Source organism: Mauremys mutica, chromosome 25, assembly GCF_020497125.1.
Source record: "Mauremys mutica isolate MM-2020 ecotype Southern chromosome 25, ASM2049712v1, whole genome shotgun sequence".
NCBI lineage: Eukaryota > Metazoa > Chordata > Testudines > Geoemydidae > Mauremys > Mauremys mutica.
Window position 1 is genome coordinate 15,140,689 of NC_059096.1, and position 21,978 is coordinate 15,162,666.

The following is a 21,978-nucleotide window of genomic DNA, read 5'->3' on the forward strand; positions in this document are numbered from 1 at the left end:
GGCTGAGCCGGGCTCCTGGCAGCGATGCGGCCAGCGCGCCCCAGCGGGGGTTACGGGCCCATCAGACTGATTGGTCGCCTAGGCCCCGCCTGGCACACCCCAGGGCTGGGCACAGAGCCCGGGTTAAAGCCTTGGCTAGGTGGGTTGTCCCAGAGCACGGCACCAGCAGCGACCACTTGGTGGGCTCCAGCTCTCACCTGCACACCCGGCCCCTTCAGCAACAGCCCCAGCCTGGGCTCTGCCCCACGGCCACGGGCACTGGCACGCTGACCCCCGTGCAGATCCGGGTCAGTTTCAACCAGCTCTTCGCTCCAGCTGGGTGGGGTGACGCCCCCTACGGCTGTCTGCACTGAGAGCATCATACACCTGCTCCCCCCAGGCACTCCATAGCCTACAGGGGAAACCGAGGCACGTGTCGGGGGGACAGAAATATTACCAAAAATTCCCTCTTGGTCACGTCTCTGTCCCGCGGGGTCAGGGGGCCAGGGCTCAGGCTGGCCAGGGCAGCCGCCCTTGGTCCTAGCGGGAAGGGTTCACAGTGTGCCTGGGCTGAGACCTGCAGGGGGTGGGGGGCACCCAGCCCTGTCTCATCAAGCTCCTCTCCCCTCCACCCCAGGACGAGGCTGATTTCAAGGACAAGCTGAGCCCCATCGTTGTGAGCCTGGCGCTGACCCTGGCAGCTGGGCTGGGCACCAAGGAGCTGGGACTGGTGCTCTATGGGCAGACGGTGGTTCAGGAGCAGGTGTGCCAGCCCAGTGCCCCCTCAACCCCGACCCGCAGCCCCTGACTATCCCAGCCCTCGGCTCCCCCCATGAGCCCGACCCGCAGCCCCTGCTGTCCCCGCCTGGGACTCTCGCCACAGCTCTGCTGGTGCCCCTCAACCTTTACCCGCAGCCCCCATATATCCCAGCCCTGGGCTTCCCCTGCCCCCCAGCTCTGCCAGTGCCCCTCAACCCCAGCCTGCAGCTCCTGCAGCAACCCTGCCCCACAATCCCCTGCTCCCAGCCCTGGCCTTTCCCCCAGCTCTGCCAGTGCCCCTCAACCCCAGCCTGCAGCTCCTGCAGCACAGCTCTGCCAGTGCCCCTCAACCCCAGCCTGCAGCTCCTGCAGCAACCCTGCCCCACAGTCCCCTGCTATCCCAGCCCTAGCCTTTCCCCCAGCTCTGCCGGTGCCCCTCAGTCCCGCCCTGGCTTCAGCCTTTCCTCTTCCCGCTGGGCTCTCCGGGGCAGCGCGGTGCCAGGGCTGGGGCCCTGTGGCCTCACTGAAGAACTGCTCTTGCTTTGTGTTCTGCTTGGCCGCAGACACGAATCGTGCTGGACTGCGGCGAGGACAACGTCTGCGTCCCAGAGCTGCGGCTTGCCGCCCGCACGTAAGCACCAATTGAGCTGAAGCCAGGTCCATCCTCAGGCCGCTGGGCGGGGGTCAGGAAGGAATTTCCTTCCCTGCCGTGCTGCAGCATTCGGTGCATGGGGGGATTCGGCTGGTGCTGGCAGGACACGGGACTGATGGACCGAGCTGCCCTGCTGATCCCTAGGGCTCGCAAGGGCTTGTTCCCCATTGGCTGTGGTCCACTTTCGCTCAGCTCCCACTGGCCGACACAGCGTAGGTGGCTCCTATTGGCCAAGCCCTGGATTCCTCTGGGTCGGGCCAGGGCTCAGGCTCCTTCCCTCCATCTCTCAGACCCGTGGCCCAGCTGTTCATCGGGGCTGAGAACGTGGTTCATATCCTGGCTGACGCCACCAACGCGGGCGAAGGCGCCTTCGAGGCCGAGCTGCGGCTGCAGCTGCCACGCGACGCCCACTATCAGAAAGCCACCAGCAACCTCCAGGTACGGGTGGGCTCCCAGAGGGCACTGCGGTGCTGGCACCTTTCCCCCGCTGCAGGGAATCACTGGGTAAAGGGGTCCCCTCCCCCAGCAGGTGGAAGGGGGCCACCCCACAGCTCTCCATGGGGTGCCAGGTGACACCCTGCTGCAGTTGCACAGTCCCTCTGTGGTCTCCATGGCTCTGCCATTGCATCGTCTGCCCTGTGCCGTCAATGGGGTTTGAACCCTCTGCCCTCTGCCACGGGGTCACTCCCTTAGCGGGCTGCAGTGGGAGGTTGTTATCCTGCAGTGAATGCTGCACTCATTTTGGTTCAGAGCGGGTCTGGGATGGGGAGCGCCCATGCGGGTGTGTCCGGGCCCCGTCCAGCCCCCACCTTCCCCCACAGTGAAAGTCCTCAGTCTCCTGCCCCCAGCCACTCCCTGCTGCCCCCGTGGTAACCCCCTGCCTCTGTACCCTGGCCGTAGGGGCTGGAGAAGCTGATCTGTAACCTCAAGAAGGAGAACGAGACACGTGTGGTGATCTGCGAGCTGGGGAACCCCATGAAGAGTAAGACCAAGGTAGGGGCCTTTCCTCCCCGCCATGCGCCACCCATCACTGGTGCCTCTGAGCTGCCCTTCCCGTGGGTGATGGGCCCCGGGCAGGACACGCCCACACTCACCAGCTCCTGGGCGCTTCGCACTGTGCGTTGGCGATGGAAGTACCCCAGCCTGGTGGTGCCCGGAGCTGGGCTGGGGATTTGCCCGTGGCCCTGGCCGAGGAGCCCTGCCCGTGCCCCCGGCCGAGGAGCCCTGCCCGTGCCCCCTGGCCGAGGAGCCCTGCCCGTGCCCCCGGCCGAGGAGCCCTGCCCGTGCCCCCTGGCCGAGGAGCCCTGCCCGTGCCCCCTGGCCGAGGAGCCCTGCCCGTGCCCCCGGCCGAGGAGCCCTGCCCGTGGCCCCGGCCGAGGAGCCCTGCCCGTGCCCCCGGCCGAGGAGCCCTGCCCGTGCCCCCTGGCCGAGGAGCCCTGCCCGTGCCCCCGGCCGAGGAGCCCTGCCCGTGCCCCCGGCCGAGGAGCCCTGCCCGTGCCCCCGGCCGAGGAGCCCTGCCCGTGCCCCCTGGCCGAGGAGCCCTGCCCGTGCCCCCTGGCCGAGGAGCCCTGCCCGTGCCCCCGGCCGAGGAGCCCTGCCCGTGCCCCCGGCCGAGGAGCCCTGCCCGTGCCCCTGGCCGAGGAGCCCTGCCCGTGCCCCCGGCCGAGGAGCCCTGCCCGTGCCCCCGGCCGAGGAGCCCTGCCCGTGCCCCTGGCCGAGGAGCCCTGCCCGTGCCCCCTGGCCGAGGAGCCCTGCCCGTGCCCCCTGGCCGAGGAGCCCTGCCCGTGCCCCCTGGCCGAGGAGCCCTGCCCGTGCCCCCGGCCGAGGAGCCCTGCCCGTGCCCCCGGCCGAGGAGCCCTGCCCGTGCCCCCTGGCCGAGGAGCCCTGCCCATGCCCCTGGCTCCCCTCTCCCTGCAGATCGCTGTGGACATGGCGCTCAGCATCAGTAACCTGGAGGACGCCGGCGACACCATCGAGTTCCAGCTGCAGCTGTGGAGGTGATGGAGGTGCCCCCTCCCCCCCATAGCAGTCTCGAGTGCCCGGCTCCCTGAGCCACCCCCGGGCCCTGCGGGCCGGCCTGGGACGCTCCTTTCACCCCACCCTCTGGGGCAGAGCCCGGGCAGGGCCCCAGCTCCCGCCCCGCTGCCGGCCTGCCCCAGCCCAGAGCAGGGGGGAAGGCCCAGGGATCTCAAAGCGCGTTGGGAATGTGACCGAATTAGCCTTTCCGGGAACGGGCAGCCCCAGGGTGCACAGGAGTGGAAGCAGGAATGGGACCCAGGAGTCCTGGGGCCCAGTTCCCAGCTCTAGCCACTAGCCCGTGTTCCCTCCCAGGCCAGGAATCGGATCCAGGAGTCCCCATCCCCCGCTGTAGCCCCTCGCTCCAGTCGCCTCTGCCCGGCTCTGTCCCAGCAGGGCCCCGCCGGGCGCTGCGGCTGACCTGGCTTTTCCCCTTTGGCCGCAGCAAGAATAGCCACAGCCCCCACAGCAACATGGAGCGGGTGCAGATCCCCATCAAGGCCGCCGCGCTGCTGGACCTGCGAGGGTGAGGGGGCCGTGGGCTCGGGGGATGAGCAGAGTGGGCCTGGTGCCCTTGGGGGGGTCCCTGGCACGGCTGGGATCCAGAGCGGGGTGGGGTCGGGCAGTGGCCGTGGCTGAGATTGCCTGGGCTGGTACTGGCTCAGTGCCCAGTCGCACCGCTCAATGCCACCTCGTGCCCTCCAACTGCACCTCTGGCAGGGCCGGGGTTAGCACCATGTGGCCTCCCTCTGTGGGGCGCAGGCAGCAGCTCTGCTCCGCGAGCCCTGCAGAGCCGGGGGCCAGCCGGACCCCGCAGCTGACCCTGCACTCGAAAGTGGGAGCCCTCAGCCTGCTCGCCTTGGCTCCCACAGGAATTCGCTGCCAGCCACCGTGGTGCTGCCAGTGGCGGGCTGGGAACTGGCGGAGGGCAGCCGCCGGCTGGAGGACCACGGGCCCAAGGTGGAGCATGTCTATCAGGTACAGCCCCACAGCGCACGGGGCCACAGGGCGGGCCTGGCCTCCTTCCCTCACCCGGAGCCGGGCAATGGGCCCCCTAGTCCTGCCCCCGCTGCCAGATGTTTCACAGCAACGCCCCCCGCCATGGCTCGGGGAGAATTCTGTCCCTCCCCTGCTGGTGCCTGGTGTCGCTGGGGAGCACCGCGGGGTGGAGGGCCCTGCGCCGGGCTCCTCTGGCTGGGAGGCTCTCCAAGCACCTGTCCTGGGGGGAACGCACGGGCTGGGGGGGGGCGGGGCTGAGCTGTGGTTGGCACAGGGAGCCTGGGGGCTGCACCAGGCAGCGGGCACTGGGGAGGCACGTGAATGGCCCGGGAGAGCTGACGGCAAGGCTGGGCCTGTGCAAGGTGGCCCTGGCACCCCTGTGCCCCACCGCGCCAGCTCGGAATGGGGTGATCAACCAGGGGTCATGACAGCTCCCAGAGACCACGTGTCAGCCTCCTGCACACACACGCACACACACATGCGCTGGTACACTCCCACCTGGGCACCCCCCCGCACACACGCTGGTACGCTCCCACCTGGGCACCCCCCCGCACACGCGCTGGTACGCTCCCACCTGCGCACCCCCCCGCACACGCGCTGGTACGCTCCCACCTGGGCACCCCCCCCTCCACACGCGCTGGTACGCTCCCACCTGGGCACCCCCCCGCACACGCGCTGGTACGCTCCCACCTGGGCAGCCCCCCCCGCACACGCGCTGGTACGCTCCCCCCTGGGCCCCCCCCCGCACACGTGCTGGTACGCTCCCACCTGCGCACCCCCCCGCACACACGCTGGTACGCTCCCACCTGCGCACCCCCCCCCCGCACACGTGCTGGTACGCTCCCACCTGCGCACCCCCCCGCACACACGCTGGTACGCTCCCACGTGCGCACCCCCCCCCGCACACGTGCTGGTACGCTCCCACCTGCGCACCCCCCCGCACACACGCTGGTACGCTCCCACCTGGGCACCTCCCCGCACACGCGCTGGTACGCTCCCACCTGGGCACCCCCCCCCTGCACACGTGCTGGTACGCTCCCACCTGTGCACCCCCCCCGCACACGCGCTGGTACGCTCCCACCTGGGCCCCCCCCCGCACACGCGCTGGTACGCTCCCACCTGGGCACCCCCCCGCACACGCGCTGGTACGCTCCCACCTGGGCACCCCCCCCACCACACGCGCTGGTACGCTCCCACCTGGGCACCCCCCCCTCCACACGCGCTGGTACGCTCCCACCTGGGCACCCCCCCGCACACGCGCTGGTACGCTCCCACCTGGGCACCCCCCCGCACACGCGCTGGTACGCTCCCACCTGGGCACCCCCCCGCACACGCGCTGGTACGCTCCCGCCTGGGCACCCCCTCTCCCCGCACACGCGCTGGTACGCTCCCGCCTGGGCACCCCCCCCTCCACACGCGCTGGTACGCTCCCACCTGGGCACCCCCCCGCACACACGCTGGTACGCTCCCACCTGGGCACCCCCCCGCACACGCGCTGGTACGCTCCCACCTGGGCACCCCCCCCCACATGCGCTGGTACGCTCCCACCTGGGCACCCCCCGCACACGCGCTGGTACGCTCCCACCTGGGCAGCCCCCCCCGCACACGCGCTGGTACGCTCCCACCTGGGCACACACCTCCCCCGCACACACGCTGGTACGCTCCCACCTGCGCACCCCCCCGCACACACGCTGGTACGCTCCCACCTGGGCACCTCCCTGCACACACGCTGGTACGCTCCCACCTTGGCACCCCCCCCCGCACACGCGCTGGTACGCTCCCACCTGTGCACCCCCCCCACACACGCGCTGGTACGCTCCCACCTGCGCACCCCCCCGCACACACGCTGGTACGCTCCCACCTGGGCACCTCCCTGCACACGCGCTGGTACGCTCCCACCTGGGCACCCCCCCCCCGCACACGCGCTGGTACGCTCCCACCTGGGCACACACCCCCCCCGCACACGCGCTGGTACGCTCCCACCTGGGCACACACACCCCCCGCACACACGCTGGTACGCTCCCACCTGGGCCCCCCCCCGCACACGTGCTGGTACGCTCCCACCTGCGCACCCCCCCGCCCACACGCGGGTACGCGCCCGGCTGCGCACCCCCCCCGCACACGTGCTGTTCCGCTCCCCCCTGCCCACCCCCCCGCACACACGCTGGTACGCTCCCACCTGGGCACCTCCCCGCACACGCGCTGGTACGCTCCCACCTGGGCACCCCCCCCCGCACACGTGCTGGTACGCTCCCACCTGTGCACCCCCCCCGCACACGCGCTGGTACGCTCCCACCTGGGCACACCCCCCCCCCGCACACCCGCTGGTACGCTCCCACCTGGGCCCCCCCCCGCACACGTGCTGGTACGCTCCCACCTGCGCACGCACCCGCACACACGCTGGTTCGCTCCCACCTGCGCACCCCCCCCGCACACGTGCTGGTATGCTCCCACCTGCGCACCCCCCCGCACACACGCTGGTACGCTCCCACCTGGGCACCTCCCCGCACACGCGCTGGTACGCTCCCACCTGGGCACCCCCCCCGCACACGTGCTGGTACGCTCCCACCTGTGCACCCCCCCCGCACACGCGCTGGTACGCTCCCACCTGCGCACCCCCCCCGCACACGCGCTGGTACACTCCCTCCTGGGCACCCCCACACACACACGCGCTGGTACGCTCCCACCTGGGCACCTCCCCCGCACACGCGCTGGTACACTTCCACCTGGGCACCCCCCCACACACACGCGCTGGTACGCTCCCACCTGGGCACCTCCCTGCACACGCGCTGGTACGCTCCCACCTGGGCACCCCCCCCTGCACACGCACTGGTATGCTCCCACCTGTGCACCCCCCCGCACACACGCTGGTACGGTCACACACACACACACACAGGTACACATCCACACACACATGTAGCCCCATGCCCACCCATTGTACACTGACACGTGTGGATCCCCACACATGTGCACTGGTACACACACACCTGTGGATGCTGGTACACTTCCCCTCCCTGCATGCACACATGCTGGTACATCTACACATGCTAGTGAACCCACACATTCACCGGTACACCCACACCCATACATGCTGGTACACAAACACGTGTCCACCCACACATGTGCATGCACACGCAGGTACACCCCCCCCACATGCACTCTGTTCCATACTGCCCTCACGTGCTCCATTCGGCACTGCCAGTGCTGGGGAGCTGGCCCAGGCGCGCCCCCTCTCCCTGGCTGCCTTGTTGCAAGCCGCTCTCCCCCCATCACCTGTATGTCCAGCCCCCCCGCCCCCCAGCACTGTATTTACAGTGTCACATCCCAGCCCCCTCAGGCTTTTCCCAAGCGTCAGCGTCCTCCTAGGCTCAGGTGAGCGGGGGAGGGAGGAGTCACCTCGCTGGGACTCTGGGTTTCTAGACCCCCGCTTCCTCCTCCCGGTTAACAGCCCCCAGCTGATAAGCTGGCTCCCCTTGCTAACAGGTTAATGACCCCACCCTGCACCATTCTCTTACTAGGATCTATGTCCTATTGCCTGGATAGAAATCCATGGGACGCCCACACCTGGACCACGGCGTGCAGATGTGGTCACCCCATCTCGAAAAAAACTATTGGAATTGGACACGGTTCAGACGAGGGCAACGGAAACGATTAGGGGTCTGGAGCAGCGTCTGTACATGTAGCCCCCGAGCGGGAGCCTGAGACTCGCTGCCAGGGCTGGTTTACAGTGTAGACGCCCCCTAACTTTGGTGGGGACCGAGCCTGTTAGAGAACCAGGAGGCAACCCCCCAACTCCTGTCTCCCCCCTTCCTCCCGCTGCCTCCCTCCAGCGCGGCGCCCCCCTCCCCACCCAGCATTACTCCCCTCTCCTCTCCTCCCCAAGCTGCACAACCAGGGCCCTGGCACCGTGAGCCAAGCGGAGCTGCGGGTGGAGTTCCCCAACCAGTTCCAGGGCGACTTCTTGCTGTACATGATGGAGCTCAGCACAGAGGGGAGGATCAACTGCTCCAGCCCCACGGGGCTCAACCCTCTGGGGGTAGGAGCGGGGATCTGCAGCACCGGCAGGGGGGTGGGGCGGCTGCTACCAGGCCGTGAGCCCCTGCTCTGCCAGCTCCAGCACTAGCAGAAAGGCCCCTCGTCACCATCCCAGCTCTGCTGCCAGGCACCTGTCCCTCCATGAGCCAGAGTGGATGGGAGCTGGGGGCAGCGCAGGCTGCATGGGGCCCAAAGGGAGGGGGTGACGGGTGAGATGGAGCATGTGGTCGGAGTGCACCTGCCAGGCTCTGATGTGGGATCTTCCCAGGTGCCGGCAGGCAAAGCGGCTCCCGTCCCGCTGTCCCAGCCAGCTGCCAGCCTGTGGGGCTGCACTGTCCATGTGCAGTTGTGCTGGGAGCAGAGCTGGCCCAGCTCCACCAAGCTGCAGGGCGGGAGCCCTGAGTGGAGCCGGTCGGAGGTTTCCGGGGAAGCAGAGTTTAGTTGGAGGCTGCATTTCCACAGAAAGCAGGCGGTTTCCCGGCGGGTCGGTTGGGAGTCCAGGCTTGCAGCTCTGGGGTAGCCGTGGGGCCCCCAGCCCTGGGGCAGTCCGCGTGCCAGCTGCTGACAGAAATAGATGGCCATGAGTCTTCTTACTTTCCCTGCTGCTCACCACTGAACAGCAGCTGTGATCCCTTCCCATCAGTTTTAGTCCCGAGCTGCGGGGCCCTGGGAGCAGAGTCTGGCCTGGAAACCCAGGGCTGGTGTTTCCTAAGCGAACTCGTTTGCAATTTCCAGTTTGAAGGAAATTTCCAAATATCAAAGCTCCCCAAGAACTGGTTCCACTGGGCAGCGTCTGGGGGGTCTGCCCCGGCTGCCAGGAGTGCTGGGCTGGTGTGGAGGGGCCGAGGGGGACTGAGAAATCCCGAAGCTGGTTTGGTACGGAGGCTGGTCCCTAGGGCCCAGCCCTGTGGCACTGGGATGTGGAGATGAGGCCTGTCCCCTCTTGTTCCAGCTGGAGGGCCAGAAACCAACGGCCTCCCCTGGCCACAACATGAGCTACCAGCTGGTCCACAGGCGGGAGCGACGGGAGGCAGACAAGGCCGAGGCAGGCCCAGGCACGCTCAGGGAGCCCACCCTGGTGGTAAGGAGAAGGGGGGGGGTGTCTGCCAGGAGACCCAGGCCCAGCACTGTGCAGAGACAATCTGGGGGGAGCAGAGAGCCCCTGGTGAGGGGAAGGCAGTGTCCCCAGGGCTTTAGCCTCCCTGTTACACACACAGGGTGGCTGCAAAGGGGGGATGGGGAGGGATCCCCCCACTAGGGGGGGCTCTAGGTCAGATAGCAGTTTAGGGCCTGCAGCCAGGGCATGGCTGGGAGACCAGGCAGACTCTGTGGGCAGTATGGACTGCGCTGTCAAGGGAGACAGCTCCGTGCCTGCTCCCCGAGCGGCCACACACCCGCTGGGCCGGCATCTTCTTCCCTCCTGCCCTGCCCCACATCTGCTCTGGAGCTGGGTGGTTCTGGTGGGATCCAGCTGTGAGTGCCAGTTCAGGACAAATTGCTTCAAGCAGGGCAATTACAGCCCAAGGCAAAGCAAACCAGCCAGCCAGAGAGGACTGTGGTTTTACCCCACTGGCTACACACCACAAGTCACACAAGCAATTCCCTTAGACACTCCAGTTTCACAGTATCACCACCAGCGCCACTCGTTATGGAGACGAATGGTTATGAAAACCAATACCCCAGTGAAAGAAAAATGGTTCTCCCGATCCCAAAGGAACAAGCCCCAGACCCAGGTCAATCTACAAATCAGATCTTACCCACAAATCACGCTGTTGCCAATTCTTTAGAATCTAAAATCTAAAGGTTTATTCATAAAAAGAAAAAGATAAAGCTGAGAGCTAGGATTGGTTAAGTGGAATCAATTACATACAGTGATGGCAAAGTTCTTGGTTCAGGCTTGTAGCAGTGATAGAATAAACTGCAGGTTTAAATCAAGTCTCTGGAACATCCCCCGCTGGGATGGGTCATTCAGTCCTTTGTTCAAAGCTTCAGTTTGTAGCAAAGTCCCTCCAGAGGTTAGAAGCAGGATTGAAGACAAGATGGAGATGAGGCCTTTTTAGTAAGAACATCTCTTTGTTCTTACTGTGGAAAATTACAGCAAAATGGAGTTTGGAGTCACATGGGCAAGTCACATGTCCATGACTCAGTGCTTTACAGGTGACAGCCATTGCCTACAGGCTATCTTGAACGTCCCCAGGAAGACTTCTTATGTGAACTGAGTCTCCCAAGGTCTATTGTCAGTTAAGTGTTTCTTGACTGGGCACTTAACTTGCAAATTCCTTTCTCACAAAGCTGACCAAATGCTTTACTAAGGCTACTTGAGAATCAAAACACACTGAGGTACAAGTACAGAGCCAATAGTCATAACTTCAGCTACACAAATGATGCATCCAGACAGCAAAGCAGAACCTTTCCACAGACACCTGACATGACAACCTTGGCACAATATTTGGTGCAAATATATAACAGTGGTTGCAACAATAATTTCTACGGTCCCAGATTATGTCAGTAACATCACATGGGGACAAATTAACCCCCACCCCCAGGCTCTGGATCCAAACCCTGCAGGTGTCGTGGGGGCAGGGGGTCGGGGCGCAGGGCTGACTCACTCTGTCTTGTGGCAGAACTGCAGCAGCCAGTCCTGTGTGGCCGTGCTGTGCAAGGTGGAGATGCTGGAGAGGGACCAGCGGGTCATGGTGACTGTCCACTCCGTCCTGTGGATGCAGAGCGTCAGGAAGGTGGGGACGCGGTCGGTCAGAATTTTCCCAGCCACTCGCCCATTCGCTGACGTGACAGGTTTTGTCGACCCTGGTGCAGATTTGACCAGGCCAAGGCGAGAGTCCCTTGGACACCTGCCGATATTTCCAGGTCCACACCTCCGCGCAGGGAGCCCTCCAGCCCCCGGAGCACTGGCGGGTGCCCGGCCTCTCAGGGCTGGCAGGCTCTCTGCTCCGGGAAGCTCTAGGGAAAGCCCGGGAGGCCGGACGGAGCCTGGAGCCCTGGAGGAGATTTGGGGTTGGAAACCCCTGGGCTGGTGTTTCCCAAATGAACTGTCGTGGGGTTTTCATTTTGGTCAGAAACCGCCAAATCTTCAGCTTCCCTTCAGCGCAAAGCTCCTCCCCCCCCACCCCTTTTTTTCCAGTTTGGCTCCCAACCCAAAAATTCAATTAGTGCTGAGCTCAGAGCCCTGATGTGAGCAGGGTCCCCCTGCCCCCCCAGCCACCTCCGCAGGGGTGTGTGGGGTTCCCCCTGCCCACCCATCCATCCTCCCCGTAGGGGCAAGTGGGGTTTCCCCCCTGCAGCCCACCCATGTGTCCCCTCTGGGTGAGGGGGTCTCCTTGTCCGTTCCTCCATTCCCCATCCCCTCCCCAGGGCGAGTGGAGTCCCCCGGTCTGCCCATCTGTCCCCCCCAGGGGGGTGAGTGAGGTCCCCCTGCCCGCCCGCCGACCCCCCCAAGGGCTGTCTGCGCACAGCAGGGCTGCACTGTACTGCACAGGGCATTAGTGCACAGCGACTTTGGCCCTGTGTGTACGGGCCGTGGCGTTCCACTTGAGTGGGTTTGGGCAGCCCTTGAACTGTGCTGGGATCTCCCCAGATTGAGGGGGTGAGCAGAGTGGGGCTCCAATCCCCGAGTGGTTTGTCCCAGGGAGCGGATGCTCTGGGATCCCTCCCACCCCTCTGGGAAGGGCCCGCCTAACAGCGTGAGCCCCGCCCCGGCAGTGCAGCATCCCGAGCTCTGGTCTCCTGGTCATCGCAGGGCCAGACGTGCTGCACACACCTGCTTTGTCAGGTGCCCTGCGGCAGAGGCTGGAGGCTCGGGGTCACCGAGCAGTGACAGGCCGGATTTTCAGGAGCGCTAGCACCCATCATTCCAACTGCAGGCCCCAGGGACCAGGTTTGGGTGACTGGCCCAAGTTCACACAGCGAGTCCGTCACTGAGCTGGGGATAGAACCCAGGAGTCCGGGCTCCCTGCAGGGCAGGACACGCTGGGCTGCAGCTCCAGGGGATGGAGCTTGGAGATGCCCCGTCATCTCCCTTTGGATGGGCAGAGGCCCAGCTGCCCTGCTTCCCTTGGGGTCTCACGGCCCCACAGAAGAGCAGAGGGCAGTGGGGCCCGGCTGGGGGGCGGTGGAGTCCAGTGTGTCATCACATCTCCCTCATGCCCCTGCTCTGGGATCAGCCCACCCCTGATCCTGCCTGCCAGTGCCCAAAGCGCCCACGCAGGGCATTCAGCCCCTCACCGGCACGGCCAGTCACTGCAGGCCCGGGCACGGCCCCAGCACGACAGCCCTGCCAGTGAGTGCTGAGCCCCTCCTGCTGCCCCCTGGGGCTCTCTCCCGCACAGCGGCCCCATGACCAGTTCAGCATCCAGTCGCAGGCCTGGTTCAACGTCTCCGCCATGCCCTACCGCATCCAGCCCGAAGTGCTGCCCAGCGGACACGCCACGGTACGTCCTTGGGGAGGGGCCACGGCCACTGGGAGGAGCCACCTGTGGCCCCCTTGCCTGTGGGGGGCTGGTTCTGTTAGCCCTGCAGCGCCTTGCTGGTGCCCCCATACACCGATTGGCCTGATGGCCCTGGCTCAGGACCTGGCTTCTGGCAGGAAGAGACCGAAGCAGAGACTGAGAGTCACAGCCCCCCGGAGCGTGGCCAGGGCCTGGGGGGTGCTGGCAGTGACGGGGCGCTCCTGTGGGTGGGGAGAGCCAAGCCAAGCAGACCCAGGGCACGGTGCCCGGGCAGAGCCCGCAGCCAACGCCTCGGGCTGGCCCCAGGGCACAGTGCCCGGGCAGAGCCCGCAGCCAACGCCTCGGGCTGGCCCCAGGGCACGGTGCCCGGGCAGAGCCCGCAGCCAGCGCCTCGGGCCGGCCCCAGGGCACGGTGCCCGGGCAGAGCCCGCAGCCAGCGCCTCGGGCCGGCCCCAGGGCACGGTGCCCCGGCAGAGCCCGCAGCCAGCGCCTCGGGCTCTGCCCCAGGGCACGGTGCCCGGGCAGAACCCGCAGCCAGCGCCTCGGGCCGGCCCCAGGGCACGGTGCCCCGGCAGAGCCCGCAGCCAGCGCCTCGGGCCGGCCCCAGGGCACGGTGCCCCGGCAGAGCCCGCAGCCAGCGCCTCGGGCCGGCCCCAGGGCACGGTGCCCCGGCAGAACCCGCAGCCAGCGCCTCGGGCCGGCCCCAGGGCACGGTGCCCCGGCAGAGCCCGCAGCCAGCGCCTCGGGCCGGCCCCAGGGCACGGTGGGTGTGGGCGAGAGCACCCCGTCCAGCACCGGCTGCAGCTCCCTGGCCCAGAGAGCGGCACCATGGGGCGCCTGGTACCAGACCGCACGTGAGGTCTGAGGTGGGGAACAGACACCTTGAGCCCCCTGCTGAGCTGGCCGGGGGTGGGGGGCAGCCTGTTGTCATGGTAACTGGGGTCACTTGGGTTGGTGGGGCACCACCCTTGCAGCTCCCACCCTGAGGTGAGGGGTCAGCCCTTCCCCCAGACCCCTCCTGGCCCCGTCTCTCTCCCCCCTTGGTGGGGCACTGACCCAGTTGTCCCTCCCCAGGTCCACACGGAGGTGGTGCGGGTGAGCCCGGATGCGGAGAAGGAGATTCCCACCTGGTGGGTGGTGCTGGCTGTGCTGGCCGGGCTCCTGCTCCTGGCCCTCTTCATCTGCGCCCTGTGGAAGGTGAGGCTGCCAGGGCTCGTGCTAGCTGCCAGAACGGAGCCCTTCCCGGGCAGATTAGTCCAGCCAAAGCCGGGGGGCTCCTGGCATCAGGATCCCCACACGGGCAGAGCAGGAGCTCCCCTTGCGGGGAGGGATAGCTCAGTGGTTTGAGCATTGGCCTGCTAAACCCAGGGTTGTGAGTTCAGTCCTTGAGGGGGCCATTTAGGGATTGGTCCTGCTTTGAGCAGGAGGTTGGACTAGGTGATCTCCTGAGGTCCCTAATAACCCTGATAATCTATGATTCTGTGAACCTGAACCTGGGGGTAGCCAAGAAGTCCGTCGTCAGGTTCCAGGCCAGGGGCTGAGTCAGGTGTCAGGAGGCGAGGCCAGAGCCAGGAGTTTGGGAGCAGAGAGGGGTGTGGCAGCTACAGGAGATCCAGGCTGGGTTTCTACAGGCCGCGGAGCCAATCAGGAGCCATGAGGCTGCTGCCTGTCAGACCCCTTCAGGCAAGACTGCCCATGGTCAGTGTCCACAGCAGGTCGTGGGCAGCAGCACGCAGGCTGGTTGCTGCTGCTGGGTGACAGTCCGGAGATGCTGGCTGCCTGGTAGCTCTGCAGCCCTTAGTACTAGATCTGCAGGGTCTTACGTCCCCTCCCCCCTTATAGGGGTGCCTCCTGCTGGCTGGGAGTGGCAGCAGCGAAGGCAGGTTGTGGGCATGGACTTGGGCTGTGGGCTCCCAGAATTGCTCTTCTGGGCCACAGCCCAACCCCGCTCTGAGGCACCAGAGAGAGCTGTGTCTGTTTTTGAAGTCCAGTATCTCATGGACCGCATCCTCCTCATGTCCTTGGACCCACACCAGAGAGCCTGGTGAGCGAAAGGGTTTCTGTGAGGATACATGAAAGCCTGGGTGTACTGGGAGGGATCTGGGTAACTGACGCGTCCCACGCGCTGGGTTGATTGGCCGGCTGATGGAATGTGGCTCAAGGGATCGGGAGTCCAGTTTACAACATGCTGGTGTGGAGGTTTAGGGCTGAGAGTGACACTTTTTGCCCGGCGGTGAATGCCGGGCCTTCCTGACGCCAGTGGTCAGCATACCACTTTTAGTTCTCCTCGGCCTTGTCCGGGTGGGACCCCTTGGATCTACTGCACCCTGACAGTGGCTGCAGGATTGGTGGAGTTGTTGGGTATGGCTGAGTGGAAATGGGGGTGGAAGCCACAGATGGCACAGAATGGACTCTGCCCAACGGAGACGTGGCTGGCATTGCTGTAAGCAAACTCTGCTCGGGACAGGAGGCTCGACCATTTGTCCTGGTGGAAATTCATGAAGCAGCACACGCATTGTTCTAACAGTTGATTCCCTCACGTGGCCTGACCGTCAGTTTGTGGGGAGAGGCAGTGGATGTGCAAGTGCAGACCCCAAGCAAAACCGCGACACAAACTGTGGACCCCAATCACTTGTGCTGCTCTCCAGGAGCCCATGAAGGCAAAGGATACGAGTCACCGGGAGCTGGGCCGTCTGTTCTGCAGAGGGCAGGTGCACAATGGGGATGCCATGGGCCATTTTTGTCAACTGGTGAGAACTCCAGTGTGCCCCTTAGACATGGGCAGCTCAGCTGTGAAGTCCAGGGCAATGGCCACCAGGGTCCAGACGGGGTCTCAGAAGGCAGTAGGGTGCCGAGGGGTTTCGAGCGCAGCGTCTTGGTGTGGGTGCATGTCTCACAGCAATCAACAGTCAAGTGGACTGTAGTGTGCGCTTGGGGCCACCAGAGGAATGGGTGGCCAAGCGGAGAGTCTCGAGGTGCCCCAGGTGGCCTGCTAGTGGCGAGTCAAGACAGAGCCGCAGAACCTCAACCTGGGGGGCCTGGTGGAACATACAAGCAGCCCTTGACACAGAGCAAGCCATCCTGGACCTAGTGTTGGCCCCGGCCTGCTGTCTTGAGTTCCTCGTGAGAGGGCACCTTCCCCGTGGCTGAGTGGATCAGTGACATGAGGCCTGGGGGAACTGTGGCATCCAGGAAGTTCCGGGGCTTAAAATCGTGTGGGGACTCCTGGATGGTGAGATAATCCTCTCTTTGGGACAAAGCATCGGCAGTCTTGGTCTGGGTCTTTGGGTGTACGTGATGGTGAAATTGAAGTGTGGGAAGAACAGGGCCCAGCAAAGCTGCCTCTGGTTCAATGCTTTGGCTCAGCGGAGATACTCCAAGTTTTTAGGTTCCTGTAGCCCTGTACTGGGTACTGTGCACCCTCCAGATAGTGGCACCACTCTACGAAGGTCGCTTGGATGGCTAGAAGCAACTTATGTGGAGTTTTGTAATTGTGTTCGGCTGGAGTGAGCGTCCGTGAATAGCAGGCACAAGAGTGGAGATGCTGCTGGGGACCATGTCTTTGAGAGAGTAGGGCCCCAATTGCCACATTGGAGGCATCAGTCAGGATTAGTCGGGATGGACCAGTGTCGGGGAACTGGCAAAGGTCATCTTGAGCCGGTCGAATGCTTGTGTGCGGCCGCCAAAGCCCAGGTGAAGGTGGTATTTTTGCAGAGAAGCACTGTCAATGGGGCAATGTCGCCTGAAAACCCAGAGATGAAGCATCTATAAAAGTTAGTGAAATCCAGGAAGCATTGCAGCACCTTGATGTTTTGTGGGAGTGCCCAGGTTGATACTGCCCCACCTTCTTGGGGTCCATTTGGAGGCCCTTGGGGGACAAGATGTAGCCCAGAAACGTCACAGAGCACTGATCAAAGCTGCTGATTTCCAGCTTTGCATACAGGCTGTGTTGGCAGAGCTGTTCCAGGACGAACCGGGCATGCTGGGTATGTTGCCCAGGATCCTCAGAGAAGACGGGGATCTCATTTAGGTGGACTGTGATGTACTAGTCTCGAATGCCATGGAAGACCTCATTCACTAAGAGCTGCAATTTGCAGGGACGTTTGTGAGGCCAAATGGTATGAGCAGGTATTCGTAGTGTCTGTACTGGGTTCAAAAAGCAGTCTTTCACTCATCCCAGTGGATCCGAACCAGGTTGTAGCCCCCCGTAGGTTGAGTTTCTTGAATACTTGGGTTGATTGTACACAGGCCAGTAGTTCTGGGATGAGTGGAAGGAGTAACCTGATTGAGGACCGGTAATCCACACATAGGCGCATGGTTCCTTTCTTATTAACAAACAGAATAGGGCCCTGGCAGGAGAGGTAGATGGCCATATGAAACCCTTGGCTGGGTTCTCCTGGAGATCAGAACCTGAGCTGGCTGACCTGCGCTACTACATCACGTAGATATGGCCAAATGGCATCGTGGCCCCTGGGTGCAGCTCAGTGGAGCAGTTATAATCCCAGGATGCGGTGCAGTGTCAGAGGTGTTCTTCTTGAAGATGTCACAGCAGTCGCTGTGCTTGGGGAACAGTGCCAAAGCCAACTCTGGTGCTGGTCCCACCTGACCCGTGGCCAGGGCCGGGGTGTGTCTGGTTTCTGGGGCTTGTCAGATGACGCACGCAGACAGACGTGCTGGAAGAACTAGGAGCAGAAGCTAACTTGGTGCTATTGCCAAAGAATGTGTGGGTCATGAGCCAACAGCCATGAAATGCCAAGGATTATGGGAAGTGTGGTGAGCAGATCGTCCCAAACTGGAGGAGGGCCGATGGTCCCAAATGGCAACTTCCAGAGGTACCGTTGCCTGTGTCACTGGCCCAATGACAGGAGCCATCTATAGTTCCCACTAGGTCGAGGACCATCTTTGATTGAACTGGATGGGCTCCTTTGTCCACTGCCCCAGAATCCACCAGTTCCCACTGTGGTGGGATTCGGTGAGCTTCTCTGCAACACCGAGGCGGACCAGGAGCTCAGGGTGTGGGGAGTGCTTGCTGTGCCTGGGATGTGGTTTCCAGCATATGCAGGGTTTACAGTTTGGGTCAATGGCTCTCAGCACCCCACTGTACACATTGTCCCACTGCCTGTGCAGAGCCTGGTTCTCTGTCGTGAGCTACAACACTCTGTCTTGAAGGGTGGGGAGCTCCTGGAGGATATCAGCCCCTTTGGGCATCGCCAGGGCTTTTCCAAGATGAAAAGTCCTAGCCTCTTTAATCTCTTCTCATATGGGACCCATTCCAAACCCCTAATCATTTTAGTTGCCCTTCTCCGAACCTTTTCTAATGCCAGTATATCTTTTCTGAGATGAGGAGACCACATCTGTACGCAGTATTCAAGATGTGGGCGTACCATCGATTTATATAAGGTGTGACAAAGTTCCTCCTCTACCTTGGTGGATCCTGCGCTTATTGGCGGATTTTGCTAGCCTCAGATCTTCCTGTGTTGGATCAGGAGTTGGGAGGTTTTGGGGGGAACCCGGGCCCACCCTCTACCCCAGGTTCCAGCCCAGGGCCCTGTGGACTGCAGCTGTCTAGAGTGCCTTCTGGAACAGCTACACGACAGCTACAATTCCCTGGGCCACTTCCCCATGGCTTCCTCCAAACACCTTCTTTGTCCTCACCACAGGACCTTCCTCCTGATGTCTGTTAACGCTTGTACTCCTCAGTCCTCCAGCAGCACATCCTCTCACTCCCAGCTCCTTGTGCCTCTTGCTCCCAGCTCCTCACACGTGCACCACAAACTGAAGTGAGGTCCTTTTTAAACCCAGGTGCCCTGATTAGCCTGCCTTGATTGGCTGCAGGTGTTCTAATCAGCCTGTCTGCCTTAATTGTTTCCAGAAAGTTCCTGATTGTTCTGGAACCTTCCCTGTTACCTTACCCAGGGAAAGGGGACCTACTTAACCTGGGGCTAATATATCTGCCTTCTATCACTCTCCTGTAGCCATCTGGACTGACCCTGTCACAAAGGGCAATAATATATTCTCCTTATTCTCTATCCCCTTTTTAATGATTCCTAACATCCTGTTTGCTTTTTTGACCGCCTCTGCACACTGCGTGGACATCTTCAGAGAACTATCCACGATGACTCCAAGATCTTTTTCCTGATTAGTTGTAGCTAAATTAGCCCCCATCATACTGTATGTATAGTTGGGGTTATTTTTCCCAATGTGCATTACTTTACATTTATCCACATTAAATTTCATTTGCCATTTTGTTGCCCAATCACTTAGTTTTGTGAGATCTTTTTGAAGTTCTTCACAATCTGCTTTGGTCTTAACTATCTTGAGCAGTTTAGTATCATCTGCAAACTTTGCCACCTCACTGTTTACCCCTTTCTCCAGATCATTTGTGAATAAGTTGAATAGGATTGGTCCTAGGACTGACCCTTGAGGAACACCACTAGTTACCCCTCTCCATTCTGAGAATTTACCATTAATTCCTACCCTTTGTTCCCTGTCATTTAACTAGCTCTCAATCCATAAAAGGACCTTTCCTTTTATCCCATGACATCTTAATTTATGTAAGAGCCTTTGGCGAGGGACCTTGTCAAAGACTTTCTGGAAATCTAAGTACACTATGTCCACCGGGTCCCCCTTGTCCACATGTTTGTTGACCCCTTCAAAGAACTCTAATAGATTAGTAAGACACGATTTCCCTTTACAGAAACCATGTTGACTTTTGCCCAACAATTTATGTTCTTTGTGTCTGACAATTTTATTCTTTACTATTGTTTCGACTAATTTGCCCGGTACCGACGTTAGACTTACCGGTCTGTAATTGCCAGGATCACCTCTAGAGCCCTTTTTAAATATTGACATTGCATTAGCGGGTGCTGCAGGTGGGTGTGGGGAGGGGCAGAGGCACCCTCCTGTCCCCATTGCTCACAGGAGAGGGGAAGGAGATTGGCTGCTCTTCCCCAGGAGGCGGGGCAGTGGTGAAGGCAGCCAATCAGAGGAACTTTCATCCCCCGGGAGAGTGGAAATGTGGCCTCCAGCTGTGGGGCTGCAGCTGGAGAAACATATTTCCCGGGTCCCTGATCTCATGCACACTGAGCCTGCTGCTGCCAGGGGGCCGCTGTTGGAGAGGTGTTTGGGGGAGTTGGGGGGAACGTGGGTGACGGGGTTGTTGGGGGAGGCATGTCATTTGGAAGGGCCTTTGGGGGGATGTTGGGGGGGTGCTGTTCAGGGACAGTGTGTCATGTTGGGGGGCTGGGGTCGTTGGGGGATCTGGGGCCTAGGCAGGGGTCTGGGGTCACTGTTTCCCTCTCTCACAGATGGGGTTTTTCAAGAGAACCCGGCCGCCCATCGACGACCAGGAGGAGCTAACGAGTGATGAGACGGGGGAGCCATGCACAGGGAGGGGCCAGTAGGGGGGCGCCTCCCAAACTGGTCCCCTCCTTGCGCTCCCGTCCCTACCTCCTGCACGTGCAGCCCATGCCTGGGGCCTGCGCCTCAGTAGCAAGGAGAAGCAGAGCTGATGCCTACGCCAGCCAGCCGGACAGGCAGCTCTTCCTGTAGTGTGCACACCCTGCCCCACGCCAGCTGGAGCTCCCCAGCGCTCTCCCCTCCCAGCCGAGGGGCCCGGGCCGTACCCTGTGGCAGGCTGTGTCCTGGTACCAGAGCAGGCACGGGCAGGGCTGGCCAGAGGAAAGTTCCCCCCCCCCCGCCCCCGCCACGCCAACAGCTCAGCCCCAGGATCTCAGGCCTGCCCCTGGCACTCAAGGGGGAGCTGAGGCAGCATCACAGAATCCAAGGCCAGAAGGGGCCGTTGGATCAGCTCATCTGCCCCCAGCACAGCCCAGGCCCCCGGTGCTGAGCCCAGAGCTGGCAGAGACCAGGAGAGACCGAGCAGGGAATTGACGAGGAGACAGATCCACCCCCACGGCTTCAGAGGAAGTTGGAAACCCCCTGAGGTCCCAGCCCACCGTGGCAGAGCCTGCTGCCCAGCCCCACGCAGCCGGGTGCCCTGTGAGCCTGGCAGCTGGGGCTGCCTCCCCCTAGCACCACGTCGATTTCCACCTCTTGCAGAGGCTGATCAGCCCTGGGGGGGGGTCAAACAGCTGCCGAGCCCCCCCCCCCTTGCAGGGCAGAGCACCAAGCCCCCAGCTGCACCCTTGGGGGAGACAGGGGGGGCCTCTCCCATTCCCCACCCACTGCTCCTGCATCACGGGCCCCGCTCCCGGCCAGGGGAGCAGGGAATTGTAGCCTCCCTCCTGCTGCTTCCTGCTGTGCAATAAACGAGCTCCCAGAAGCCTGTGCAGGGCGTCCTTTCCTGGCCACATGCGGGGGGGGGGGCAGGTGATCGTGGTGCATGGGCTGTGGGAGTAGCGGGGGGGACTCCTGGATGGGAGTGGGGGGGCGGCGGTAGGACCCTCACGTGCAGGGCAGTGGCGCCAGCATCCCTGGGGAGCAGCAGCTTTTCCTCAGCCCTTTGGCACAGACCCCCCCCCCACTGCATGCTGGGATGGAGGCACTGCTTTCCAGCCCCATTGCATGCTGGGATGGAGGCACCGCTTTCCAGCCCCACTGCATGCTGGGACGGAGGCACCGCTTTCCTGCCCCACTGCATGCTGGGACGGAGGCACCGCTTTCCAGCCCCACTGCATGCTGGGACGGAGGCACCGCTTTCCAGCCCCACTGCATGCTGGGATGGAGGCACCACTTTCCAGCCCCATTGCATGCTGCGATGGAGTCGGGGCGTGGGAGAGCTCGAAGGGGGGGGCAAGGGGAAATGGGGGTGGGGCAGCGTGTCAGCTCAGCTGGCTCTGCCCCTTAGCGATGGGGGTGGGATTTGCCCTAGGCCTGGTTTGGGCTGCCACGGGGCTGGGCACCTGTCTCCTGTCTCTGCAAAGCCGCCGCCAGTCCAGGCCAAGGGGCCAACCGCTGCCAGCACACTCACCACTGGCCTCTGCGTAAAGGTGTCCCGGGGGGGGGTCACAGCTCCCGGTGCTCGGCCCCTCCAGAAACCGGGGAGGTGTCACAGCTCCCGGTGCTCGGCCCCTCCAGAAACCGGGGGGGAGGGTGTCACAGCTCCCGGTG

General features: G+C 63.2%; 1 protein-coding gene across 2 annotated transcripts in view; it reads left to right on the forward strand.

The window, feature by feature from the left end:
- The window catches only part of ITGA2B (integrin subunit alpha 2b), a 43,949-nt gene extending 22,759 nt beyond the window's left edge, over positions 1-21,190 (forward strand). For both annotated transcript variants that reach the window (XM_044999761.1, XM_044999762.1), the window contains exons 18-30: positions 617-742; positions 1,302-1,369; positions 1,681-1,828; positions 2,291-2,383; positions 3,308-3,387; positions 3,852-3,932; positions 4,279-4,384; positions 8,289-8,441; positions 9,393-9,521; positions 11,065-11,178; positions 12,787-12,888; positions 13,981-14,103; positions 20,214-21,190. In XM_044999761.1, coding sequence (XP_044855696.1) covers positions 617-742; positions 1,302-1,369; positions 1,681-1,828; positions 2,291-2,383; positions 3,308-3,387; positions 3,852-3,932; positions 4,279-4,384; positions 8,289-8,441; positions 9,393-9,521; positions 11,065-11,178; positions 12,787-12,888; positions 13,981-14,103; positions 20,214-20,309 — 1,419 coding nt within the window. In that variant the 3' untranslated portion in view covers positions 20,310-21,190. The remainder of the gene's footprint in view (positions 1-616; positions 743-1,301; positions 1,370-1,680; positions 1,829-2,290; positions 2,384-3,307; positions 3,388-3,851; positions 3,933-4,278; positions 4,385-8,288; positions 8,442-9,392; positions 9,522-11,064; positions 11,179-12,786; positions 12,889-13,980; positions 14,104-20,213) is intronic.
- The last annotated feature ends 788 nt before the right edge of the window (positions 21,191-21,978 follow it).